Source organism: Durio zibethinus, chromosome 15 (genome assembly GCF_047325235.1).
Source record: "Durio zibethinus cultivar Kanyao isolate XHJ-2024 chromosome 15, ASM4732523v1, whole genome shotgun sequence".
Lineage (NCBI taxonomy): Eukaryota > Viridiplantae > Streptophyta > Magnoliopsida > Malvales > Malvaceae > Durio > Durio zibethinus.
Genome location: NC_143176.1, coordinates 17133618 through 17157201, shown reverse-complemented (window position 1 = coordinate 17157201; position 23584 = coordinate 17133618). Strand labels below are relative to the sequence as shown.

Here is a 23584-nt window from a genome sequence, read left to right as displayed (position 1 = left end):
CATAACTTAATTATTGACAGCGAGTGCATTAAATGTAAACTTAAATTATATTAGTTTTATAGTTTGAATATATTTCAAAAGATTAAAAAAGTAAAAAAAAAAAAAAATAGAAATTGTTTTACACTGGAAGCATCCTTCTACATTGTCCAATTAAGGTGCATGACTTTCATGTGTTTCCTTTAAAAAAAAAAAAAAAAAAAAAACGCTGCGGCATTCTCCGGAGCAAAACGCGGCAGCCACTACGCACCGTTTCAACGTTCAAAAGGCGTAAAAAACCGAGGGAACATTTCCCGCCAATTCTCTCTCTAAAACGCCCTCCTCCTTCCCCATCTATTCTCAGCAAAACCCTAGCGAAAATCCCACCATTTTCACCGTCCGTAAAAGCATCTATGGCAGCTGAAACCCCAAAGAAACAACTATCCCCCAGAAAGCCCAAAAAATCCCCCAATAATCTCAAATTACAATCCTCTCCTCCTCCAATTTCGTTCTCCCCTCAAACCCCTCAATCCCTTTTACCTTCCCAACCTCCTCTTCGCAGATCCTCGCGCCGAGCCTCGTTATCTTTCACTTCAAAAGCCACAGATGAAAAATCAGATACAAAGACGCCTCTAAAGGCTGTCGAAGATATTGGGAAATGTTTGGGGAAAAGCCGAAAGGGATCGCGTAAGGAGGAGGGTGTAAAGACGCCGAAATGTAAGAGCAATGAGGAGAATAGGAAAATCCCAAAGTTCGGTAAATTGGATGAGGGAACGGTTGAGGTTCAGGTTACGTTTTCTCCAATGTCACTGGAGACTAAGAAGAGGAAAAGGGGGGAAGAGAAAAGTGCGGTGACGAGAGCTATGGAGACAAGGAGTTCCAAGAAGAAGGAGAAGGAGAAGAAGAGGGTTTATTATAAGAAAGTGGTGTATGATGAGGGTGAGTTTGAAGTGGGAGATGATGTCTATGTGAAGAGGAGAGAGGATGCGAGCTCGGACGATGAGGTTCCTGAAATGGAGGAGTGCAGAGTGTGCTTCAAGGCAGGGAGGAATGTGATGATTGAGTGTGATGATTGTCTAGGTGGATTTCACTTGAAATGCTTGAAGCCAGCATTGAAAGAGGTTCCCGAGGGGGATTGGGTTTGTGGGTTTTGCCAGGCTCGGAAATTGGGGAAAGATGTTGAGTTTCCAAAGCCTCCAGTGGGGAAGAAGTGGGTTAGGACTTTAAGAGAGAAGCTCCTTGCAAGTGATTTGTGGGCTGCCCGTATTCAGAGGTTTGGTTAAAAACAGATTGCAATTTTGTCTTCATGGTTAATCATGTATGTCCATAAAAACAAGATGATCTTTTTTTGTTTGTTGATTTGTGCAGTTTGTGGAAAGAGGTAGATGGTAGCTATTGGTTCCGAGGGCGTTGGTATATCATACCAGAAGAGACTGCAAGTGGAAGACAACCTCATAACTTGAGAAGGGAGCTTTATTGGACAAATGATTTTGCTGACATAGAGGTTATGGATAATAACTGTTTGCATTGTTAATCTATTATTAGAGGAGAAATAATCATCTATGACTGTATATGTGGGAAGATGTGAATGGTTTGATGTTTTTAGGGAATTTTCTTTTACTGGTTGATTATATGATAGGTGAAATGATCACCACTTTTTTTGTTTGTTCTTGAATAAATTTCTTACTTGAGTACAATTTTATAGTTGCATTTGTGTTTTTAATTAATATAATGCCTCTTATAAACTTATGTTGGTTACTGATAAGGTTTAGATGCTGTTACTCCAAAGCAGATCAGAAGCATATATGTAGATATCCACAATAGAGGGGTCATCTTCTGCAGCCTATTGTAATGTTGTGCGTTCTTACCAACCTCTATAGTAAAACTAGATATTTGACAACCCAACGAATCATCCTTCCAAAATCAAGTCTGAAATTCTCTGCTTATATTTGATAGGATAACTTCATCTTTGCAGTTTAGTAAGTTGAGGCTAGGGCTTAGGTGAGTTGAGTCTATGACTAAGCTAGACACATATAATTCAACCCAGCTTCTAGATATATCTCTCACACTAAATTGCCTCAATGGATGAGATGGCAGCAGCCATAAGAATTAGTTTTGGTCATCTGTCAAGTAAATAGTCTAATAAGATACCAGTAAGGTTTTAAAAATTAAACAGTTGGTTAAAATAAGAAAGAGACTGCCATCAAATTTAGGGGAACATATAAACAAAGTGTTGAAGAGATTTATCATCGCAAGCTTCTACATAGTAATTAATTCAAAGAGGTCATTCTATTCACATTCTTCTTTCTAGAATAATTATTTTCAGCTGACTGAAACTGAATGAATCTTAAAGCATTACTTAAGATTTCTAACTATTGGCACTACAGATGGAATCTATCATCAAGCATTGTAATGTCATGAGCCCCAAAGAATATGCCAAGGCCAATGATGAAGGGGATGATATTTTTCTATGCGAATATGAATATGATATTCACTGGCACTGTTTCAAGCATCTAGCTGAGATTGATAATGATGAAGCAGTAAGCAGTCAGAAAACTGAATTTCCATTTAAGCGGTTTTACATTACTAAATAGGGCTATTATTGTGTTGAAATTAATTGGTATATTTTCCTGTTTGTAGGATGGTGAATTTGCTAGCAGCGATGAAGACTGGAATTCTTGCAAGGAAGCTGATTCTGATACAGATGAAGATATGGAATATGAAGAGGAAAACACAAGGAATGCACAAGCCAGACCGTCCACAACTCATCAATTGGCTGCGGTAGGGATATATCACATTCTTAATTTTGTGCTTGGCAGCTGCCAAGAGTCTTAGACAGCTATTTAATTGATGCAGAACTCTCAGAAGGGCCGTTTCTTTGGTCTTCAAAAAATAGGTGCCAAAAAAATCCCAGAGCATGTGAGATGCCACAAGCAGACTGAGCTGGAAAGGGCAAAAGCAACGCTTTTGTTGGCAACATTGCCAAAGTCTTTACCTTGTAGGAATAAGTATGTGAGACTTGATAGCATTCTTGTTCTATTTTTACTTTCCTTATGAGACATTGAACGCAAAATATGCATGCTGCAGAGAAATGGAAGAGATAACGACATTTATAAAAGGTGCCATCTGTGATGATCAATGTCTTGGACGTTGTCTTTATATTCATGGTGTTCCTGGAACGGGCAAAGTATAGTCCGTTGCCTTTGCTCAGCAAAATTTACTTCTTATTCCAAATTTGCTGATATTATCTGTTATTGAGGATGATTTGAATGTAAAAGGAGACTTACTTTTTTGGTCTATTTATTTCACATGAAATCGCAGACGATGAGTGTCCTGGCGGTAATGAGGAACTTGAAGTCTGAAGTTGATGCAGGAAGCATAAGACCTTACTGTTTTGTGCAGGTTAATGGTCTAAAGTTGGCATCACCTGAGAATATTTACAGGGTAATATAGAATAAACTAACTACAAGTTTGATATAGTTCACCTTTCTACAAATGTGTCTCTGGTTGCCTTTTGATATTTATATGCTATATTCTTATAGGTTATCTATGAAGCATTAACTGGACATAGGGTTAGTTGGAAAAAGGCTCTTCAATTACTGAATGATCGGTTTTCAGATGGAAAGAAAATTGGCAAGGAGGATGACCGACCTTGTATTCTACTCATTGATGAACTTGATCTTCTTGTAACCAGAAACCAGTCGGTAACTTGTGCATATTATGATACAAACTAGCTGTTCTTTCTGTTTATTCATTTTAATTGAAAGAGATTGCAGCTTCCATAACCATGCCTTTCTTTCAATTACAGGTCCTATACAACATTCTTGACTGGCCTACTAAGCCATATTCCAAGTTAATTGTTATAGGTATACTTGTTGTTTTTTCTTGATAGGGCATTTTGAAACACTGGGGCCAGTGGTAATTGACAGTGGTGATGACAAGAATAACAATTCTATATGAATTCTTTCTCTTTAAATTTAGGAATAGCAAATACAATGGATCTTCCAGAGAAGTTACTTCCTCGCATTTCAAGCCGAATGGGTATTCAAAGACTCTGCTTTGGTCCCTATAATTATCAGCAACTTCAGGAAATCATATCAAGTCGTTTGAAAGGAATTGATGCGTTTGAGAAGCAAGCAGTGGAATTTGCTTCAAGGAAGGTTAGTATGTGTGCTATATTTTTATGTGAAATTTAGGTTTCATCTACTAAAATTGATGTATTCTTAAATTTTTACAAGGTTGTACTACCATCCATTTGATGTTAAAGTATGTCATATGCATATTTCAGGTAGCAGCTATTTCAGGGGATGCACGCCGTGCTCTAGAGATATGCAGGCGAGCAGCAGAAATATCTGATTATCATATCAAGAATCAAATTGCAACTGTGAATTCTTCTACAGGTAAATAAGCTTTCTAGAATGATTAGAACTGTAATGTAAGGCCATTACTGTGGTGTTGGACACTTGTTACACATGCATACAGAGAAATGCCATTTGTGGTGCGTTACAACAGATGATGCCTAAAGTGCTGTAAGTTTACTTATAGGAGTCATAGATGGAGATGGTACTTTTACCTTTAAATGTCAATATTTGCATATGCCAATGTATACACTCATATTCTTAACCCATGATATATGTAAATTGTGGAGGTCAGTCAAACTGTCAGTTACTGTTTAGTAGGTGTTTGGTATCTTACCATTGTATTAGAGGACCCTCAATAATCTAGGCATCACCTGATCATAAGGGTGGTAGATGCTAAGTTTCCTTGATATAACATGACAAATCATAACTTAAATGCATCTGCATGGTCATTTGATAAGGACTGGAGAGAAGTACAATTGCTAAAGCCTTTGCAAGCCTGTTCTTATTATCTCTTCTAATGTTGCCAGAAAAATCCAAGTTTTAGAAAGTTAAGATGCATTATTATAATGTATTTGCCCATTTCTATTTAATTATTTAGGCACCACATTAAGTCAATATTTGTGATTGGTAGATTAAGCCAATCAGAAACATTTAGTTGTTTTTATTTATTACTTTCGTTCATTTAAGTGGGGGCTATCATGTAAGGACCTTGGTCTCTGGAGCTAAGTAAATGGAGTAAGACAAATAAAAAAATTCATAATGTCATATTGCTTGGATAAAGGGTATCTAGATGCTTGTATTTGTTTGAGAACCCAAAGAAACAACTGGTTTTTTTTCTTTTCTTTTCTTTGTAGGGAAAAATGTAAATCCTTGAGAGTATGTATCAATTTGTATATAATGGGAACTTAAAACTTATATCCTTTGTGAACTGCATAAATGTTTGATACTTATGTTACTCTTAAACAGATTGTGCCTACCATGTTTCTGACTTGCTATTCTATTGATAGTCCATATATATGGTTGGCCCTAGTCTCTTTTAATCCTAATATATGTAAACTAAAAGTTCAGTCCACTTATATGATTTATTATTGTGCACTTTCATTACAATTTCTGTATTTTTTTGGAAATGTTATGTTATAAAGGTTGTGAAAGCTTGAGTTTATTCTATTTTTTTAATTTTCAAATACTTTAGATTTTTTTTAAATAAAATTTATTTTAGTTATACTGATAAAAAATCAAACACTTTCAGCACTAGACTGTATGATTTTGTTTTTATTAATTAAAAGATAGATTATGGACAGAATTGTTTTGGTCCCACCAGAAAATTTAGAGTGATGAATTTGTTCTTTATCTCTGGATTTTACAAATGGGCATAATCTCATAAAGCTATTGTGTTAGTGAGGGTTGAGACCTTGATATTCATCTTGGTGTAAAAGATTTGTTAGCACAATTTCAATTACTGTGTTTTCAGATTCTAATATACATGAAAAGATATAGTTTAGCTTGCTAGGTTTAGGGGACCACACATAAACATCTTATGGAAATTTCATTTACCATTGGCATCATAGTTCTTTTACTGCTGGATATTTCTATGGATTCTTCTGCTTTTTGATTGCATACTCTGCTGCTCTTTCTGCTGCACAATTTTTGTTCTAGATGAATAACTAATGTTAACCTTAGCTTACATGTCAGTTCATAAGTAGCATTCTCACAGTTCTCAGCAGTGGTTCTGATTACTAAATAAATATTTTTTTTACCATTCTCCTGTGAAAGGTATTGTTACTATGGCTGAGGTTGATGCGGCCATTCAGGAAATGTTCCAGGCACCTCATGTCCAAGTAAGTTGAAGATCATATCAGCAAATTGCTATTTTAGTTATAATTTTGTCTCTTGTCCACTTCCAAGGCAGGTGATTAGCAATGGTTCTGAACGTTGTCTAGTGAATCCCTGTGATTCATGTTTTCATTCTTACTGTGATGTTTATCTTCTAACTGTATCCCTAGAAGTCTTTGTAGACCGGAAGAGATGCAGACAATCTATTTCCTCAAAGTAGCATTTAGAAATGGAAATAATATATTTAGTCATGGAAGGCTAGGACTTTTGTCAAAGGAAACACAATCTTACTCTGTTATGATGTTATGGTGAGGTTATATTGGAACATTTCATTAGTATAGATTTCTTAAAATATCTTCTTGCCATTGCACCTTAGCAAAGTTAAATTTATGACAGGGGAAAAAGGAAATCATCTTAATCATCTGGGCATACTTTGAAGTTTATAGTGCTGTTGAAACTTCTAGAAAGTTTATGCAGATTTAGAAGCAATATATCTACCATTTGGGCCTTTGGAAACTTAGTTAATGAGGAATCAAGTTACCAGGAAAACGGTTGTGGACTATGAGGGAACACAAGTATCACATGATGAAACAAGCCTAGCAAAACTATCTCCGAACATTATCTTTGAGGAACTTTTGATGCTGGTTGTGTGGCTTTTTCTCCCCCATTATTTTGAATAGTGTTTAGATATTATAAGTTCTATATTCATGGATGAGAAAAGGACTTGTAATTGCATCACTGATTTTATATCATTATGAAATAACTTAATGCATATTTTTTGCAGGTAATGAAAAGTTGTTCTAAACTGAGTAAAATATTCTTAACTGCAATGGTTTATGAGCTCTATAAAACAGGGATGGGGGAAACTACATTTGAAAAGGTCAACACCTTATGCTTATTTCTTCTCTGATATTTTCTTCCTGTGCTGGTAATATTATGAGTTCTATAGTTTTATGCCTTTTGATGCTAGAATCTTTAGGTGTCATTCCCTCAAGTATAGCAAGTATTATTATTTTTACCCCTCCAGCATATCTAACCATTTGTATATTTAGGTGGTTTAACATCAACTTTGTTTTGCCCTTCTCAAAGATGAAAAACTCTTGTCATCAGTTTTAGATTAGCAGCTTTTCTCCAAACATTAGCAATAAGTGAAAAACATAGTCTAGGTAAAACTGGATATGGTACATAACAGGATCCCTAATTCCATAACACATATCTACAAGAAACGAATCTAGCCAGGTTTTTTATGTATTGGTGCTCTTTTTATGCCCTGTCGCTGTTCTTAGTTGATCAATGGTTAACTTCTACGTGTGCATATTTTCTAAAAGATTTTTTCAATGTTGCAGTTGGCAATGACTGTTTCATGTCTCTGCACAAGCAATGGAGAAGCATTTCCTGGTTGGGACACACTTCTGAAAGTTGGGTAAGCATCTTCTATTGACTTGTTAAGGGACATCCATAAAATGGTAGTTTTACATGTAACTTTTGGGACTAGCCTGACAACATTTGTGCTTTCATGTTCATTTGTGGGATCCTTGAAGTTTTATGCATTGATGGTGCAAATCCCATTGTAAGCTGCGGCTTTTTAAAGCTTTGTTTAGGAATGTTGATGTTACTATTGAATTTTATAGTTAGCTGCACTATGTTTGGCATTGGCAAAGAACTTCACATTTTAGTCAATATAAAGCCAATAGGAGCCTGTTTTAAGCGCTAATACTTCCAAGTACTGAGAAAAAGTTACTCCACTTTGCTTTCATTATCATAATTTTGTTTCTCTTGCAACCATTAAGTAAAAATACAATCAAGTTTATTGATGAATGGATGAATGCATGTACCAATTGTTTTGTGAACTTGTATGCTCTTTAAGTAAATCAAACCAACAGGAGTTTATATAGGTCAGATAATGGATGTCTTAAAGGGTGTGGAAAAAACTCATATGTAATTGTTTTTTTATCCCTTTTTCTTTATGTCAGCTGCAATCTTGGAGAATGCAGAATTATTCTATGTGAACCAGGAGATAGGCACAGGTTGCAGAAGTTGCAGCTCAATTTTCCCAGGTTAGTTCTCTAGCAAACTTTCAGCAAAAGGCAATTAGGGCATGTTCCTGATAACAAATATCATTGAAAATTGTTTGTATTACATAAATGTCTTTCTACAATGTGAACCTGCAACTCAGCATTATTTGATGGTGGGCAATTATTTACTTGAGCATTAAGCCGTGGGCACAAATGGGACTGTTAAAACAAATCACTAGTAATTTTCTTTTAGATATTAGAATGGCTGTTCTTACAATCATAAGGATCTATTCGCATCAAATTCATTGGTCATTTTAATTCTTTACTTTGGAGTTCTGTATTAGGGGGCCAATGAATTTTTTTTTTTTGGATTAATGTCATGAATGGCTTATAAATTATAGTAAAATGTATTTGAACTTTCAAAATCTCTAATGTGGTATTTAAATTATGATTTTGTAAACCTATAATCCCTAACGAGGCTAGCTTCAAAATTACATAATTCAAGTAATCTGTTAACTAATGTACCATGTGTCAAATGATGACAAAATCCAAATGAATTAGTCAAAATTCATATATTATATTAGTTAACAGATTCATAATTCGAGAATCACATAAGAGATTTTTAAAGTTCAAGTGTCATGTTAAATATTTCACTATAAATGACACTATCCCTTTTTTTTTTATTATTTTTGAGTTCTAAAGAGTTTCCAGAGATTTCAGACATACAGGGGTGCTTGCCTTCATTCAAAGTCTCCTTGACTAATTATTCAAACTGAATTACCTAGGTCATTGTCGCTAATTAGTTTGCATCTTTTGTTATCCTTGTAATTGATGCAATATCTTCCTGTTTCATCGGTTAAATGTATCATTGGGTTCCATGTATCAAAGTATTACTGGCATTGCATAACCAAATTACATAAAAATTTGGGAAATGTTTGAGCAGCCTGCATCTAACCCAATTCATTTTGCTCTGTGGCAGTGATGATGTGGCTTTTGCCCTGAAAGATTGCAAGGATCTGCCATGGTTGGCCAAGTATCTATGATTCAAGAAGCCTGCAATTACATTGAATTCTTAATTTATAGCTACTGTTTTGACTTAGTTCTCATTTTAAGATCCTCGTTTCTTTTCACACATATTTTAATCACAATCATGCTGTCATTGCAATATTTTAGGTATGATATTTGGAAGAGAAAATTGTTTCAATTCAAGGCATTGCTACATTTTTCAATATGAAAAATGCTGAGATGAATTGTTTTTCTGAGTTTTTTATTATTGTAATAAAATGGAATCGGGAGAATTCAGAAAATAATAGGGTATCTTATGCTATTGGCTCTATCTGTCACTATTACCATTTTTGTTAAGTGGCTTGACTATGTTACTAGTTCCTACAATTGTATGTTTTTCCATATTTATCTTTGCCTTTTGATGGGATGACAAGGGCTAATTGCTATGGCTTGGGGCTGTCAAATAATGATGCCTCAAGTTCCATTAAAGATTCTTAGAAACCAGGTGTTTTCTGCAATCAATATATACATTTACATATATTCAAGAGGTAAGACTTCCCACCAAACAGTTGCTTCCATGATTATTTTCTTAAAAATAAAACACGTTCCTTTCATTACTTGAAATACAGTGAGGAAAGCAGACCCTCTCACTGCAACTCCTTGGCATGAGATGAGCTCTTTTTTGGGTCGTTGTGGATTATGCTTCAATTCATGCCTTTCATAAGATAGTTTTTTTAGAAACTTGAAAAAAAAAAAAGAAGACATTTTTTGGATGGATTAAATTGGCGTTATGGACAGTATTTTTGTGAGGTATTTCAGTTTTTTTTTTTGTTCATTTTTACTATCAAGTTGAAACACTTCGTATAAGCACCTTGAATCTTTAACCACGAAAAACTTGACAATGTCAAACCAACTTGAGTTTCAATCTCCTATCCAGGTAAGATTAGCATATTTACACGAGAAAACATACAGGTACCAACTCTGGAATAATGTTAAACAAATAGAAAAAAGCTACAATCAATTATGTGTCAATATTCATCCTAAGGGCATTCCAGGGCTTTACAATTGTGCCAATCTGAGTAGAAAACATCAGGCTTCCGAAATCCTTCTCATTTCTATTCATCTCCTGTGGGGAGATTCCATCAACTAAGTGCGAGAATGATGATCACCATAAATCAGAGACAGGTAAGTAGAGGATCAAGGTTGTGGCGAAATGAAGGAGGTTCTTCGCCATAAGGGCCGGCCTAATATGGCACTTCCATGAACAGAGAGGTAGGTTGCATTTAACCTAACAATAACAACCACAGACATGATTAATTATCCAAGAAACAATTAACCCACAATTTATTACAGAACCAGAGGAGAGAAACTTTTTACTTATCAACATCAGGTGTCGCCAATGGATCATATGATTCCTCCCTTTGTTCTACAGCCGGGACAGCACCTGCCATAGCTGCCATTTCTAGAGAACCTTCAATCTGCAAATCAATCACAAGTCTAGTAGTTAATTTTAGGCAGTTGGAGGTTTCATGCAAACTACCATAACCTTCCTAATGGCATTCAGAATAGCCAGTCATGAAATTTTTTAAGTATCATGCAGCCAGCTAAAGAAAGTTCCTCACTTTCTTTAGTGCATTCAGATCGGTAACTGCCTGTCACATTATATACTCCAAACCTTTTCGGTGGCTACATTGCATATGTGGGCCTTTCCAAAGTCAGTGATGTAAATGTGGGGAAGGTTCTCTTGATTCTATAAAAAATCCTAAATGATACTATATCAATAATATAGCAGTGTGAACAAACGTTTGGTTTAATGAAGTGCTTCCTCCTCCTGCATTATTTTCATTTTCAACATGGTCAAATTTGGAAAATGATGACTGCAAGTGTAGTAACCTAAGGTGCAAAATTATTCCTAAATATCTACACAAATATAACATTTTATGAGACAACATTAACAGCAGTAATTTTATATGCACTGCTAATATGTCAAAATCTTTTGCCTGTTGGGGATATTGTGCATAGCCAGCATATGCACCATATGCATACAGAGAGGGATCCTGGGTAGCCCCATAAGCATAAACATCATAGCCTTGTCCATAACCATAGTATGCACTCCACTGACTTGGATCAACTTGTGTACCCCAGCTACCAGGTAGGTCCTAAAATAAGTAATGCCAAATTTTGTCAAGCAAAGTAGCATAACTAGCTATCTACATAAAGAAGGTTCACCACAGAAATTGTATTCATCTAAATCTATAACCACATATAGTGAAATAGCAGTTTGCACAAATAAATATATGACAATAATATTCAAATATATATATATATATATGACAACAAATGAGCTTTTACCGTATAAATTCGTCTAGTCCATTTCATCCTATTTTTGACAAAAAAATAAAAGCTTTTCTTTTCCCTATTTTTAGAAGGGGGAGTTTTCCAAAGAAACAAAATAAAACATAAATCAATGCTATGGGGCATCAAAATGCTAAAAACATTTTGCCATATAACTAAATCAAAGTGTGAATTTGATATATGCGAAATATCACCTGTTTTGTTGTTGGGCTCCTACCCCAAGAAATGCGGACAACTTGTTGACCAATCATTTGCCCCTGCATCCTCTGTATAGCTTCTTCAGCAGATGTCCTGCAGACAAAAATAGTAGAAGGCAAATTATTAGGCATCAGATCAGATAAAGAGAAGACAATGATAACGCTTGACTAACATACAAAAGAGGATTAAGAGGCACTAGGGTAGTACCACCTGACTATTTCTAATGCTCAATCATTCATTTCCCTCCATTAATTTTTATGCAACTCTTGACTAATGGGAAAGAAAATTGTAATAGATCATCTAAATAATAAGTTAAAAACAAAAAGAGGTAATGAACTAAAATCTGGCTCATAAATGATTTCGTAAACATACACCCACCCCTCAAAACCATTAAGGTAGCATTTGGTATCATTTTCAAGATCACCATGGTCATTTAGTCACCAAGATGATATTATTACTAAGGTGATCTTATCACTCCTAATTTGGAATTAATTTGTTTGGTCAACAATCTTTAATTCTTAGAAATTAAAGATCAATATATTTGATATTACTAAAAGTCACATATCATTTTGTTTGAAAATACCAAAATAACCATGTATATTGTAATAGTTACACAAGTTAATGATTTCAATATTGTTTAAAGATAATAATTTATAAAAATATTAGTAATATTTTATTTATTTCATAATAAAATATTATTAAATTAAAAAATATATATTCATACATAAACTAGTTTTTATAATATAAATAATGTAAAAAATATTTGAATTAGAAAATAAAACTAATTATTAAAATAATAACAAAAAAAAAAATTATATTATATATAAAATATTAAAAAATTAAAAAAAAAAAACACATTATTTTTGTACTTGTTATAATGAAAGTTTAAAAATAAAAAATTTTATAATATAAAATAATACAATTTTGAGAGAAAACAAGTTTTAATTCATCACATATCAAATGGGTAACATTGATTATTTTTAATTTTACATATTACTTCACCTTGGTGATAAAAGTTTTTCACCCTTGTTTATGAGAATTAGATCACCTTCCAAGGCAGTGATATGATCACTCTTTGTTCATTGAATGCTTACAAACACGGTGATCTAATCACCATGGGTAAATCACCATGATTTTTGGGGAAATCACCCCATAGCAAACACCACCCAAGTGGAGAACACTTCCAGAAGTTACTGGTAATCATGGTTTCGCTTGATCTTTACCTAGTTGCAAACTGTATGAAACCACATCCTTTGGCTGCAGGAATCTTGACATACATGATCTCCCCTAATGGCAAGAAGAAGTGCTTCAGTTCCTCTTCTGTGACATTTGGATCCAAGTTGCCAACAAAAATCTGCAAAAGATAGGATTGTTAGTCAAAGCGATAGAGATAATCTCAGAAACAACTTGCGTATGCCTCACTTACTGTGGTATTAGTGTTATCATTATCAGGTGGAAGCACCTGCAAAGGTGTTGTGTAAGCAGGAGCTGGATATACAGCTGCAGAAAACCATGGGTAAATGCATTTTAGAATTTCTTGCCTTCATATCTGCATGTAAGTCTACACAAATACATGTATGCAATATCTGATGTGGATACAGTATCAAAGAGCAATGTACTCGCAGATATAGGCACAGGTACTCAATTCCCTAGCCCACCCACCCCAAACAAGTCTGCATGTTGATATAGATCATGTTCATGTCTCAACTAAAACAACAAACCAGGTGAATATAAATAAATAACTTTAAATTGCCAAGGAACCGGACAAAAAGTTGCACGCAGAGTCAGAATTATAAACAAGTATGACATTTATTTTATTGATAAAAAATATTTAATGAATATATATGGTCAGACAATATTCTCAATGCAACAAATCAGGGGTGTGATCTTCAAGGTGTATAAAATAATATTAATTTCTTTGCTTTACTGCTTCATCAAACCACCATAAAGAGAAAAAAACAAAAAGAAAAAAAAGAAAAACTGCATTTCAGATGTTGGAGTAGATTTGAGATTTAATACGAATACCTAAAAGTCAATTGTAAATTTATCAAGTGATGCCTCTTTCTTGCCATGCACCTTCATATTCAAAATGCAACAATGGATAGCACAATCAAATTGAGGGCAACCATATCACGGCAATGGACAAAACAGAAGCACAACACAAATTTGGAGAACAGAAAATGAATAAATTAATTTGGCTATGGTTTTCCTTTGGTCAAAGTTAATGAAAGGAATATGACCTTTTGCCACGGCATATTGCTGCTGAAAACCAGTGGTCTTCTTTTGTGTTGCTGCACTAATTCGCATGGCTCTAGTTGAGCAATAGACACCATTCATCTCGGTCATAGCACGATTTCTCTCAGTCTCATCTGAAAATTTAACAAATCCATATCCCTTTGAGCGTCCAGTATTTGGATCAGTCACAACCTTGGCACCTCTAACAGATGGATAGTGAGCTCGAAATGTCTCTTGCAATAGATAATCTGTAACGTCAGGAGCCAAATCACCAACGAAAATAGAATGCTCAGGCCCGGGATCAGTACGTCTTTCTCCAATGCCAAAAGAAGCCCAATTTAACCTGAACATTTGATCAGTTCCAGGCATTGCTGTCCCATTGTAAGCCTGCAGTATCCTTTCTGCAGCTGCATGAGAAACAAACTCCACAAATCCATAACCCTCGGGCTGGCCAGTGATCTTGTTGCGTATAATTTTTATTGAGACTAGCTGCAAAGAGTGGAAATAATGGTTCATTTCAAAGGCAACATCTACTAAAAAAAAATACAACGATTGAGATAGAAAAAGAAACAAATACATTATAAAACTTTAGCATATGACGACATCTGATACAACCCGGCCTTTAAATTTACCAAATTATTGTGAATATTTGCAAACAATGCTTGGAAACTTACCAGAGGCCAGAGCTTCACAAGTTTGAAGATTGCATAAATCAATGATGTGAATGCACAACTAGTGAGGTTTGAGCAACCTAATTTAATAAAACAAAATGTAGAAGCCAAGACAGATTATTTCTTGCATCGTATTTTTAATCAATATTAATTCAACAGGTCTTACACTTGACAATCTAGTACAGCTCTTCTCTTTGCTCTAAACAGCTAAGCACTACTCAGATTCTTAACCCGGCTCTGTCTTTGTGCTCGTGCTCATTGAAAAGCTCTCTGTTATCCCTCCTAGGTTTTGCAATAGCAGCCAAATTGCTTTCACACACTAAAATCCCTATTCAATTCATGTCACATTCCTTTGCAGATGTCTATTTAAAAAAAAAAAAATAGGACATGCTCCTCCTACGCCATGTGTTACTAAAATATTTTCAAGTGATAGCTTTGAGGCATAAATGGTGATTTTTTGCTTCTTGAATCAATAAGTGATTTGTTAGTAATTTGATAGAATTCGAATAGAACTTATGTATTGATAGGATATTCTTTCAATTTATAATTTTTCTATTACAAAAATGAGAAAAGATAATTTTAAGAACACAATAAAACTTAATACATTTTACCAACATCCCTGTTTATAGATTGAAAATTATAGAAAAAGAGCGTAGAAAAATTCCCACAACAACCAAAATTTATTCCAATACCCAAAAGAACAAAACCCAGAGATCTTTTGGAGGGATACACAAATTGTGTGTGTGTGTGTGTGTGTGTGTGTGTCTATATATATATATATAGAGAGAGAGAGAGAGAGAGAGAGAGAGAGAGAGAGAGAGAGGGCAAGTATGGGAACCTCGCCAGTGTGAGCAAAGCAAGAGTTGAGGTAGGACTCATCGACCCAAAACTGGAGGTCTCCTATCCAAAGCGTACGGACTTCCTCTAGCGATGTTGGATGGTGGTGGTGTTGTGTTGCGGCTGCTATGGTCGCCATTCTTGAAGATGCTCTTTCTGCTTCTGCTTTCCCGAATTCCACAAAAACAAAGGCTCTGGGTCGAAAGGTCCATAAGTGAATCGCGGGCTGGGCCTTTGTCTACTTCTTGGTTTTCTTTTTCCAATCTTTCTCTGATTAAATTTTTCCTCTTATTATTTTATAAGTATCGAAAGCGAATGGTTATAGGATTTTCTTACGTTCATTTAATAATTAATTTATATATATAAATATATATATATTCTAATGAAATATGTGTTCATCTTCTAATTTTATTTGTAAAATTAAGAACTCTACCACCTTTTTATTACAATAATTTTTCTTCTTATTCTTCAAAAATGTGAAGATTAAAATATACTCAGTAATTTTTTGCGTGTTGTTGCAATTTTTTATTTGTCCAACTTTATCAGCTTCATCTCACCCATCACTTTCTATAATTCCTGCAAGGCCTCAACTTCTCTCATCATCATTTGGAATTCAAGCAAATCAAAACTTTTCTTATCCGACACTGACATGGCAGTCATATCATGGAATCGGCTAATAAGAAGACATGGACTTAGAAGTTAGACACTTTTTTCTTATTTTGAGATTCGAATCAAATTATTTAAAATTAAATTAAATTAATTATAATATATTATTTTTATTAATTAAATTAAAATTTTAATTTTAAAAATTAGTCAATTGACATTAATTTAATTGGTTTAATAATTTTTTAATTAATCAAATAATAAATATATTAAATTATATTTTATTTTTATATTTTATTTTTTTATAAACGAAACAAATTAGATAAAATTGTCAAACATAATATTTAGTCATCAAAATTTTAAATTAAAAATTTTAATAACTTAAAATAAAATAAATAATTTCATAAATTTTTAGTTATATATATAAATTTTATTATATTTTAATTAAAATTTTAGTTAATTTAATTTTTAAATCAAATTAATAGAAAAGTAAAATTTTTTAAAATTATTTTTAATGAACCAATCAAAATTAATTTAATTATCAATTAATTAATTAAATTAAATTTATTCCATCGATTAATTTGATTGAAATTAAAATTTTAAATAAGCAAAACCAATTTTTTTAGAATCTAAAATGTGGAGCATGGATCTGGAACCTAGAGATGTTGAAAAACAGAAAAAAAAAGGTTAGCAATGGAAAACGTGTACAAAAGTTGATAAGTTTTCATCGAACAAAGACATGAATATTAACGAAAATTCTATAGTTCCCAAATTAATTAACAGGGCTTTACTTCAAATTATCACTGTCAAATATTTTTATTTTTATTTTTAAGTCTTTAATTTAATTATTAAAGACGTTCGAAAAAATATTAAGAGTGATTTTAAATCATGTTTTTTTTTTTATTTGTATTAAAATTTTATTTTTTTAATGTAATAAAAAAAATATATCTATACTCTTAAGGTGTGCTTTTGTTGAGGCAAAGCTTGGGCATTTTCCAAAGCATAGAAGTACATGTAATTTTATCAAAATGTCACCATTGGAACATATCACTTATATTTTTTTATTATAATACAATAATTAATCAATCAAAATAAAAAAATATTTTTTTATTATAATACAATAATTGATCAATTATAATAAAAAATTATATAAAAATTTATCATTTAAAAAGTATAAATTTTATATAAACTTTTTATAAATCTGATATAATATTAAATTATAATTAATTAATTAAACTATAATAACTAAAAAATGATAAGCTATTATCGGCAAAGGTCAAGCCCTAAAAAATCAAACAATAAATAACATGCATTAAATTAGATATATGGAATTCTAAAAAAAAAAAAAATAAATCAATGAACCAAAAATTCAATCGATAGAAAAATTCAAAAGAATAGATTGCTAAGGTTTCATCAAACAACACCTAGTGCCCATCGCTGCCGTCCAATCTCACTGTTGCCGCAACTGAACTCGATGAGAATAGAGAAGGCGCCAGGCTGTCAGCCGTGAAGGTCAAAATTTCAACGTATAAATTACTTTGTTAGTAACTAATCAATGAATGAATTAAGCAAAATAGTAAAGAAAAAACTTGATACTTGAAGGGCATGCCTTTCTGGCTCCTTCACCTTTTTGTCTCCCCCTTCTGGTGTACAAAGGTAAATAGAAAAACTTTGAAATCACAGCACAAATTGTAAGACATAACTACAAAATCTAGAATCCCCTTTTACCAGCATAATGTAATACAGGATCCAGTACCTACATATGAAATTCCAAGAATTTACTTTATCATCTAACAGACACCACATTTACAGCACCAAATGAACAAATGTTCATTTTCAACACATTTATGCACTAAAGAAGAACACCAGCAGTCACCTCCGGAACTTAAAATAGAACGCAAATACAAAACTAAAAACATACTGATTGCAAAGAAAGGGATAGGTGCGTTATTTTCAAGTATCTTTAAAAAAAAAAAAAAAGTTTACATGAATTGGGAGGCAAGGATCCAGCAGATAAGCTTTCGTACAAGCAACAATAAAATCCACTTCCCTCCGTCTTTTCTCATACCCACTGATAAAATCCCTGTTTTCAATTTTTCCAAATATCCTTTTGAGTTGTTTTTTAAAGGGATCGATAAGAAGCAGATAGCTTTTGTTAGGGTAATGGGGGAGAGGAAAGTTAGGAAATTTTTTTTTATGATGTTTCGTACAAAATCTTTCAGATTATTTTAAATTTTCATAAGAATGTTTTGAAAGCTAAAAACTTTTCTAGCAAAATGAATAAGAAGGATAAAAAGGGGTTTTAAATCAATTTGTCATCGAGTGGGCTTTAAGAGTCTATGAATGGTGAAATTAAAAATTGGAATAGATTTAAAATTAGTTATTATAGTTATAATTAAAATTAATAACAAAAATATATATTTGTACGTAAATGCCGCAATAAATATAAGATAAATTATAATAAAAAATAATTTTTAAAAATATAAAAATAAAAATTATATGTAATAAAAAATTTTAATTATTTAATACTTATAAAATTAATAAATTATTAAAAAAATAAATTATTTTTTGTCAAATAATAATTTATTACTAAATAAATAAAAATTAATAAAAGTAGTAATATATTAGATAATTTTTTATTATAGTAAATTAATAAAATTATTTTAAAATTTTTAAATGAAAAAAAAAGGTTGAAATGTAAGGATAGTTTTATTTTTATAATATAATTGTTAAGGATAAAAAGGTAAAAAAAGAAAAGAAAAAGAATAGTGCATTTACTGACTGGACATATGAGGCTCCAGTTGGTCACTGGAGGTCCTACATGTTTAAAACCCTCTCCACTGTGCTATCTTTGTTAGCCAAACACATATATGACACGATTGGAGGTACCAATCACGTCAAATCGGAGTAATCATTGTTCCAAATGAGCCAGAAGTGTGAGAGATGAATTAACATTGTTTTTGAAAAAATTAAGAAATTGAACCCGATGATCAGAGGATAAGGAAGTAAAAAAGATCTAAGCATTTTAAGAATAATGGAAAGAACTTATGTCATATGGTGATTATCTTTTTTCCGTAAATTCGGCTTATTGGGGTGTGTATTGTTAGTGCTCATAGGTTCAACTATTTTTCTTTTTTAATTTGATGCGAGATTAAAGCATCTTATTTATCTTTTTAGGGTGCTTGACGTGATATTATTTTTCACTCAATTTTATAACGCTTTTATCATTATTGTTATCTTATATCTTTTTTATAAAATGTTTTGACATGATCATACTCTATCGTTTAATTTATTTTAATATTTTGTTAAGTAATTAAATTGATTTATTTTGTTTATTTAATAAAATTGAATTAAAAATAAATTTTGATATTATTTATCACGTAATTATTATAATTTTATTATAAAACTGACTTATTATATGTACAACGTTAATATTTATATACTCAACAATCTTTTTTTATCGATATAAAATTAATATATCTTGCCTACTCCATTGGAACCCTTAACGTGAACATTACTCTAGTGCTTTTATTAAGATTCAATGAATTTTTTGGATATTTAAAAAAAAAAAATTTTGAAACCGTAATAAATGAGGATGGAAGAATAAAAGGGGTGGCAAGATCAAGTGTTTGCTGTGATTTTAGCTTTCTGAAGGTGCCATGTGTCAATAATTTAGAGACTATAGGGTGTATTTACATTAGATTTTATGTTGTGCATGAATTATTATTGATCCTCAGATCTTTGAATTCCATTAACAAGTTTATATAATAGTGACGTATTTCCTGATAAAACTGTAACTATGTCTGAAGGAATATTTGATTTTGAAGCTCCGATTTCCCTAGCTTAATGTAATAAAAGAGGCCATTGTAGCACAGAAATCCCATAGTTTAATGGCAAACGATAACTTTTACTAATAATGTAAAACAAAGTTGGTAAGAAAAGTTGTCATATTGATCATTTTCAAGAGGGAAAATTAATTGCCAATATTCGATGAAGAGCCTCAAAACTCTGGGTTAGGTGTTTTCTTAATTATAACATCCGTCTCAATGGACCAAACAACTGATAGGAATCAAAACATTAAAAAATTCATATAAAAAAAGAATACATGTAATTGGTAATGAACGAGAGAGAGATGAAAATGATAATTTGCTTGATGCAGGTACATGTATAACCATAGGCAAATGTATGTGTAGCCAATAGACTAAATGAGTAATTGGAGAAATTCAGCATGAGATACTTCATTGAGGTGGAAGATAGAGTCCAAGGGAATTTTTTTAAAAAATAGAAATTATATTTGAAAATTTCAAATTTAAAAAAAGATATGTCCAAATTGTTAAAAAATCCAAAACGTAACTAAATTATATATTTTTTAAATTAAAAAAAAAAGATATATCTAGATTATTAGAAATTCCATTTTTTCAAAGAGAAATATTTGAATTATAGGCTTTGTCTTGTGTTATTAAGGAGATATCCTCATAATTGTTCATGTAAGTAGATTTTATTAGGTTTTGTCTTACGTGTCATTAAGAGAAAATGTCCACATAAACGTTCATATAAGCTACCTTATTAGATAACCTTGTATTCTATAATATAATATAATTAGGTTTTTTTAACCCATGCCATGTAAAGGATTCTTTTATAATATTTTTTGTAATTTTATTTTTAATAAACTGTGATTTTTTATATTACCTTAATAAAAGAATATGTAAACTTTTATTGATATATTATATGTGTGTGTATATATATATATATATATATATATATATATATATATAAAATAGTATATTCATAAATGCTAATGTACAACTAAATGACATTTTTATCTTAAAAAAAAAAAAAAACTAGATGACAAGTTACACATATTGAAATACTCATTCAAAGCATAAGCTTTTGTAAAATTTTAAAAAATTATAAATTTTTTTCATCAAAAAATTTATTTTCTTCAATTCATTTGCTAAACACTGAAAATTTTGCTATCGCTTCTTTCTTGTTCTATCAAAAACAAGGTTCAATCTTTAAATGATCAAGATTAATAATTGTTTTTAGGATAATGTTGATATGAATATGTAAAAAATATATAATTTGATTAAATTGTGAAAGACATTTATATTAGTAGAATATTTTTAAATTATTGAATCTTATAAAAATAAATAAAAAATCAAATAATAATAATAATAATTTATATATATATATATATATATTTGATTGAACAACAAAACATAAATTTTCATAACCATTTACCTTTTATTAGTTCTTATTTTTAACACGCTTTTAGCATATATATAGTTGCTTTCTATTAATTAGAACATAAACTAAATATATGTTGAAATTACATATACACTTGAGATCTCTTGAACTTATGCTTAACAAATATTCAACTTAATTAAATATATGTAAAAAATATATAAACCAAATATTTTTTAGAATAAATCAAATCTAAATGTATGTTTGTGTATATATATATATATCATATAATAGAAATAAGATAAAATAAAAGATTTGAAGATACAAATAAATAGAGGAAATAAAAATTTAAAATCAAAAATAAAATAAAAAAAGGTAATGAACCATACCTATTATCTAATTGAAACTAATCTAAATGTGTGCTCAATTTCCTTCCATTATAAAATCTGAAAACAAAAAATCAATATCATTAACAAAAAATTATAAAATAAAAACAATCCAACACCATCAGATATTTTCGCAACTAAAAAATTAAAATAAATAAAGGAGTATTTAAAGGCAGGATTTGACTTACTTATGATTGTGACGTGGTTTACTCATCTTTCTAGCTTTTGCACATTTCGGTCAAATCAAGAAATCATAACTAAGAAAAAAAAAAGCTTTTATTCTTCAAATTTAAATTTAATAATAACAAATAAAATAATTTTTGCTATAGACAACACTCTTAGTTTACGAGTTTATTATTTTCATTCTAAGATTTTAATTTTAATAGATATATAGACACTTTAATTTAAATTTAGATCAATTAGATTTGATTCAAATGGGTAAATTAATTTTAATTTATTTTATTTTATTTTTTATTCTGTATTTTGTATTTTATATTTTTTTATATTTTATTTATTTATTTATTATTACTATTTATTAATATATATATTTTATTATTACTTATCTGTTAATATATCTATTATTATTATTATTATTATGTATATATTATTATTATTATCTATTAATTAATATATTTTATTTATTTATTTATTTCTTTTTTCTTTTTTTTCTTTTTTTTCTTTTTCTTCCTTCCTTTTTCTGCTTATCGATTGGAATTAGGATTAGGATAAAAACTAGAGTTCTACCATGAATTTAGGATTCAATCAGAGTCCAGATTGAATTCAAAGTTGAATCTCAATCCAAGAGGGAATTAGGATTTATCAGAAACTCTTCTGATCAATCCCTATAAATAGGTACTAAAATAGAACAGAAAAGGGGACATACAGAGAAGAAACAGAAGCTAAAAAAAAGTTTTGGTGAGTTAGAACAGCTCTAAAAATCGGTGGAAAGTTTTTTTAAAATTTTAGGTGATTTTTTTCTGAAAATTTCTGAAAAATTTTTAGATTCCAATTGAATTTTTCTGTCAAGTTTGAATTTTTTGGTGAATTTTTTCGCACCGATTGAATTTTTCGGCCAGCTATCTAGTTTTCGGTAACTATTTCCAGAAATCGACCAATTTTTCGATAAACTTTTGATGAAAAACCTAGATTTCGATCACATTTTTCAGAATTCGACGAGATTCAACTAAAGTTCTTCGTCTGTTTAGAGAGAAGAAAGAGGAAAGAAAGGGAAGAGGAAAGGAAGGGAAGAGAGAGGGAAGGAAGGAGTGATTTGCTGAAAAATCAAGGTTATAACCTTTTATACTTGCTGAAAATAACGTGGTTTTGGCGTTACTGTTCTCAGAGGATCCGCGTGTTTTGAAATCGGGCAACCCTACCGATCGTTAACCCGCGTGTGACTCAAGTGCTAACCGACCCCTGGAGCCGAGCCGAGTCGAGCCGACCCCTCCGAGCTGCTTCTTCGAGCCGTCTTTTTTGTCTCAAGTTGAGCCGAGTCGAGCTGCTAAGCCGAGCCGTTCCATAATTTTTTTATTTCTTTATTATTATTATATTATTATTATTATTATTTATTGATTAGATTAGAATTATTTAGTATTTTTTATTTTATTTTATTTTATTTTATTTTATTTTATTTTATTATTTTCTTTAAATAAAATTTCAAAAAAAATATTTCTAAGGAAAAGTTGAAAGTATCAATTTTCCTTGAAAATAAGTCTTAACAAAAATATTTTTAAGGAAAAGTTGAAAGTATCAATTTTTCTTGAAAATAAGTTTTTCTAAAAAATATTTTTGAAGAAAAGTTGAAAGTATTAATTTTCCTTGAAAATAAGTTTTTTTTTAAAAAAATATTTTTGAGGAAAAATTGAAAGTATCAATTTTCTTTGAAAATAATTTTTTAAGGAAAAGGTTTTTTTTGAGAAAAGTTA

The 23584-nt window shown here is 31.2% G+C and overlaps 2 protein-coding genes and 1 non-coding gene across 4 annotated transcripts; 2 read left to right on the top strand and 1 right to left on the bottom strand.

Moving 5' to 3' along the window:
- The first annotated feature begins 174 nt into the window (after window positions 1-174).
- Window positions 175-9512, top strand: LOC111301843 (origin of replication complex subunit 1B-like). Its single transcript, XM_022897851.2, has 16 exons — window positions 175-1249; window positions 1345-1480; window positions 2364-2516; window positions 2617-2757; window positions 2833-2984; window positions 3064-3163; window positions 3298-3420; window positions 3519-3680; window positions 3785-3842; window positions 3958-4136; window positions 4265-4376; window positions 6111-6175; window positions 6955-7050; window positions 7517-7593; window positions 8144-8227; window positions 9165-9512. The coding sequence occupies exons 1-16, from the start codon at window positions 390-392 to the stop codon at window positions 9226-9228; spliced, it is 2562 nt and encodes an 853-aa protein (XP_022753586.2). The 5' UTR covers window positions 175-389; the 3' UTR covers window positions 9229-9512.
- Window positions 2424-2501, top strand: LOC149514722 (small nucleolar RNA snoR28). The gene has a single exon (XR_016328432.1). It is a non-coding gene; the product is annotated as a small nucleolar RNA snoR28 (small nucleolar RNA).
- Window positions 9513-10104: 592 nt separating the features above from the next.
- LOC111301842 (polyadenylate-binding protein RBP47B'-like) lies at window positions 10105-15753 on the bottom strand. 2 transcript variants are annotated; one of them, XM_022897849.2, is made up of 8 exons: window positions 15488-15753; window positions 13984-14467; window positions 13170-13243; window positions 12967-13097; window positions 11740-11836; window positions 11191-11349; window positions 10568-10668; window positions 10105-10478 (listed from the first exon to the last, which is right to left on the bottom strand). In XM_022897849.2, the coding sequence occupies exons 1-8, from the start codon at window positions 15623-15625 to the stop codon at window positions 10388-10390; spliced, it is 1275 nt and encodes a 424-aa protein (XP_022753584.1). In that variant the 5' UTR covers window positions 15626-15753; the 3' UTR covers window positions 10105-10387. The 2 variants fall into 2 exon arrangements, with proteins under 2 accessions (XP_022753584.1, XP_022753585.1); XM_022897850.2 differs by lacking the exon at window positions 11191-11349 and having other exon boundaries at window positions 15488-15732.
- Window positions 15754-23584: the final 7831 nt, after the last annotated feature.

What these genes read in the sequence shown, in the direction of transcription:
- LOC111301842 (XM_022897849.2), bottom strand. Translation starts at nt 15,625, where the DNA reads ATGGCGACCATAGCAGCCGCAACACAACACCACCACCATCCAACATCG. An exon ending in GCAATATGCCGTGGCAAAAG is followed by an intron (nt 13,244 to 13,983) that starts GTCATATTCCTT and finishes GGTTTTCTGCAG; the next exon opens with CTGTATATCCAGCTCCTGCT. An exon ending in ATGATAACACTAATACCACA is followed by an intron (nt 13,098 to 13,169) that starts GTAAGTGAGGCA and finishes TATCTTTTGCAG; the next exon opens with ATTTTTGTTGGCAACTTGGA.
- LOC111301843 (XM_022897851.2), top strand. Translation starts at nt 390, where the DNA reads ATGGCAGCTGAAACCCCAAAGAAACAACTATCCCCCAGAAAGCCCAAA. An exon ending in TCCAGGCACCTCATGTCCAA is followed by an intron (nt 6,176 to 6,954) that starts GTAAGTTGAAGA and finishes TATTTTTTGCAG; the next exon opens with GTAATGAAAAGTTGTTCTAA. An exon ending in TTGCAGCTCAATTTTCCCAG is followed by an intron (nt 8,228 to 9,164) that starts GTTAGTTCTCTA and finishes GCTCTGTGGCAG; the next exon opens with TGATGATGTGGCTTTTGCCC.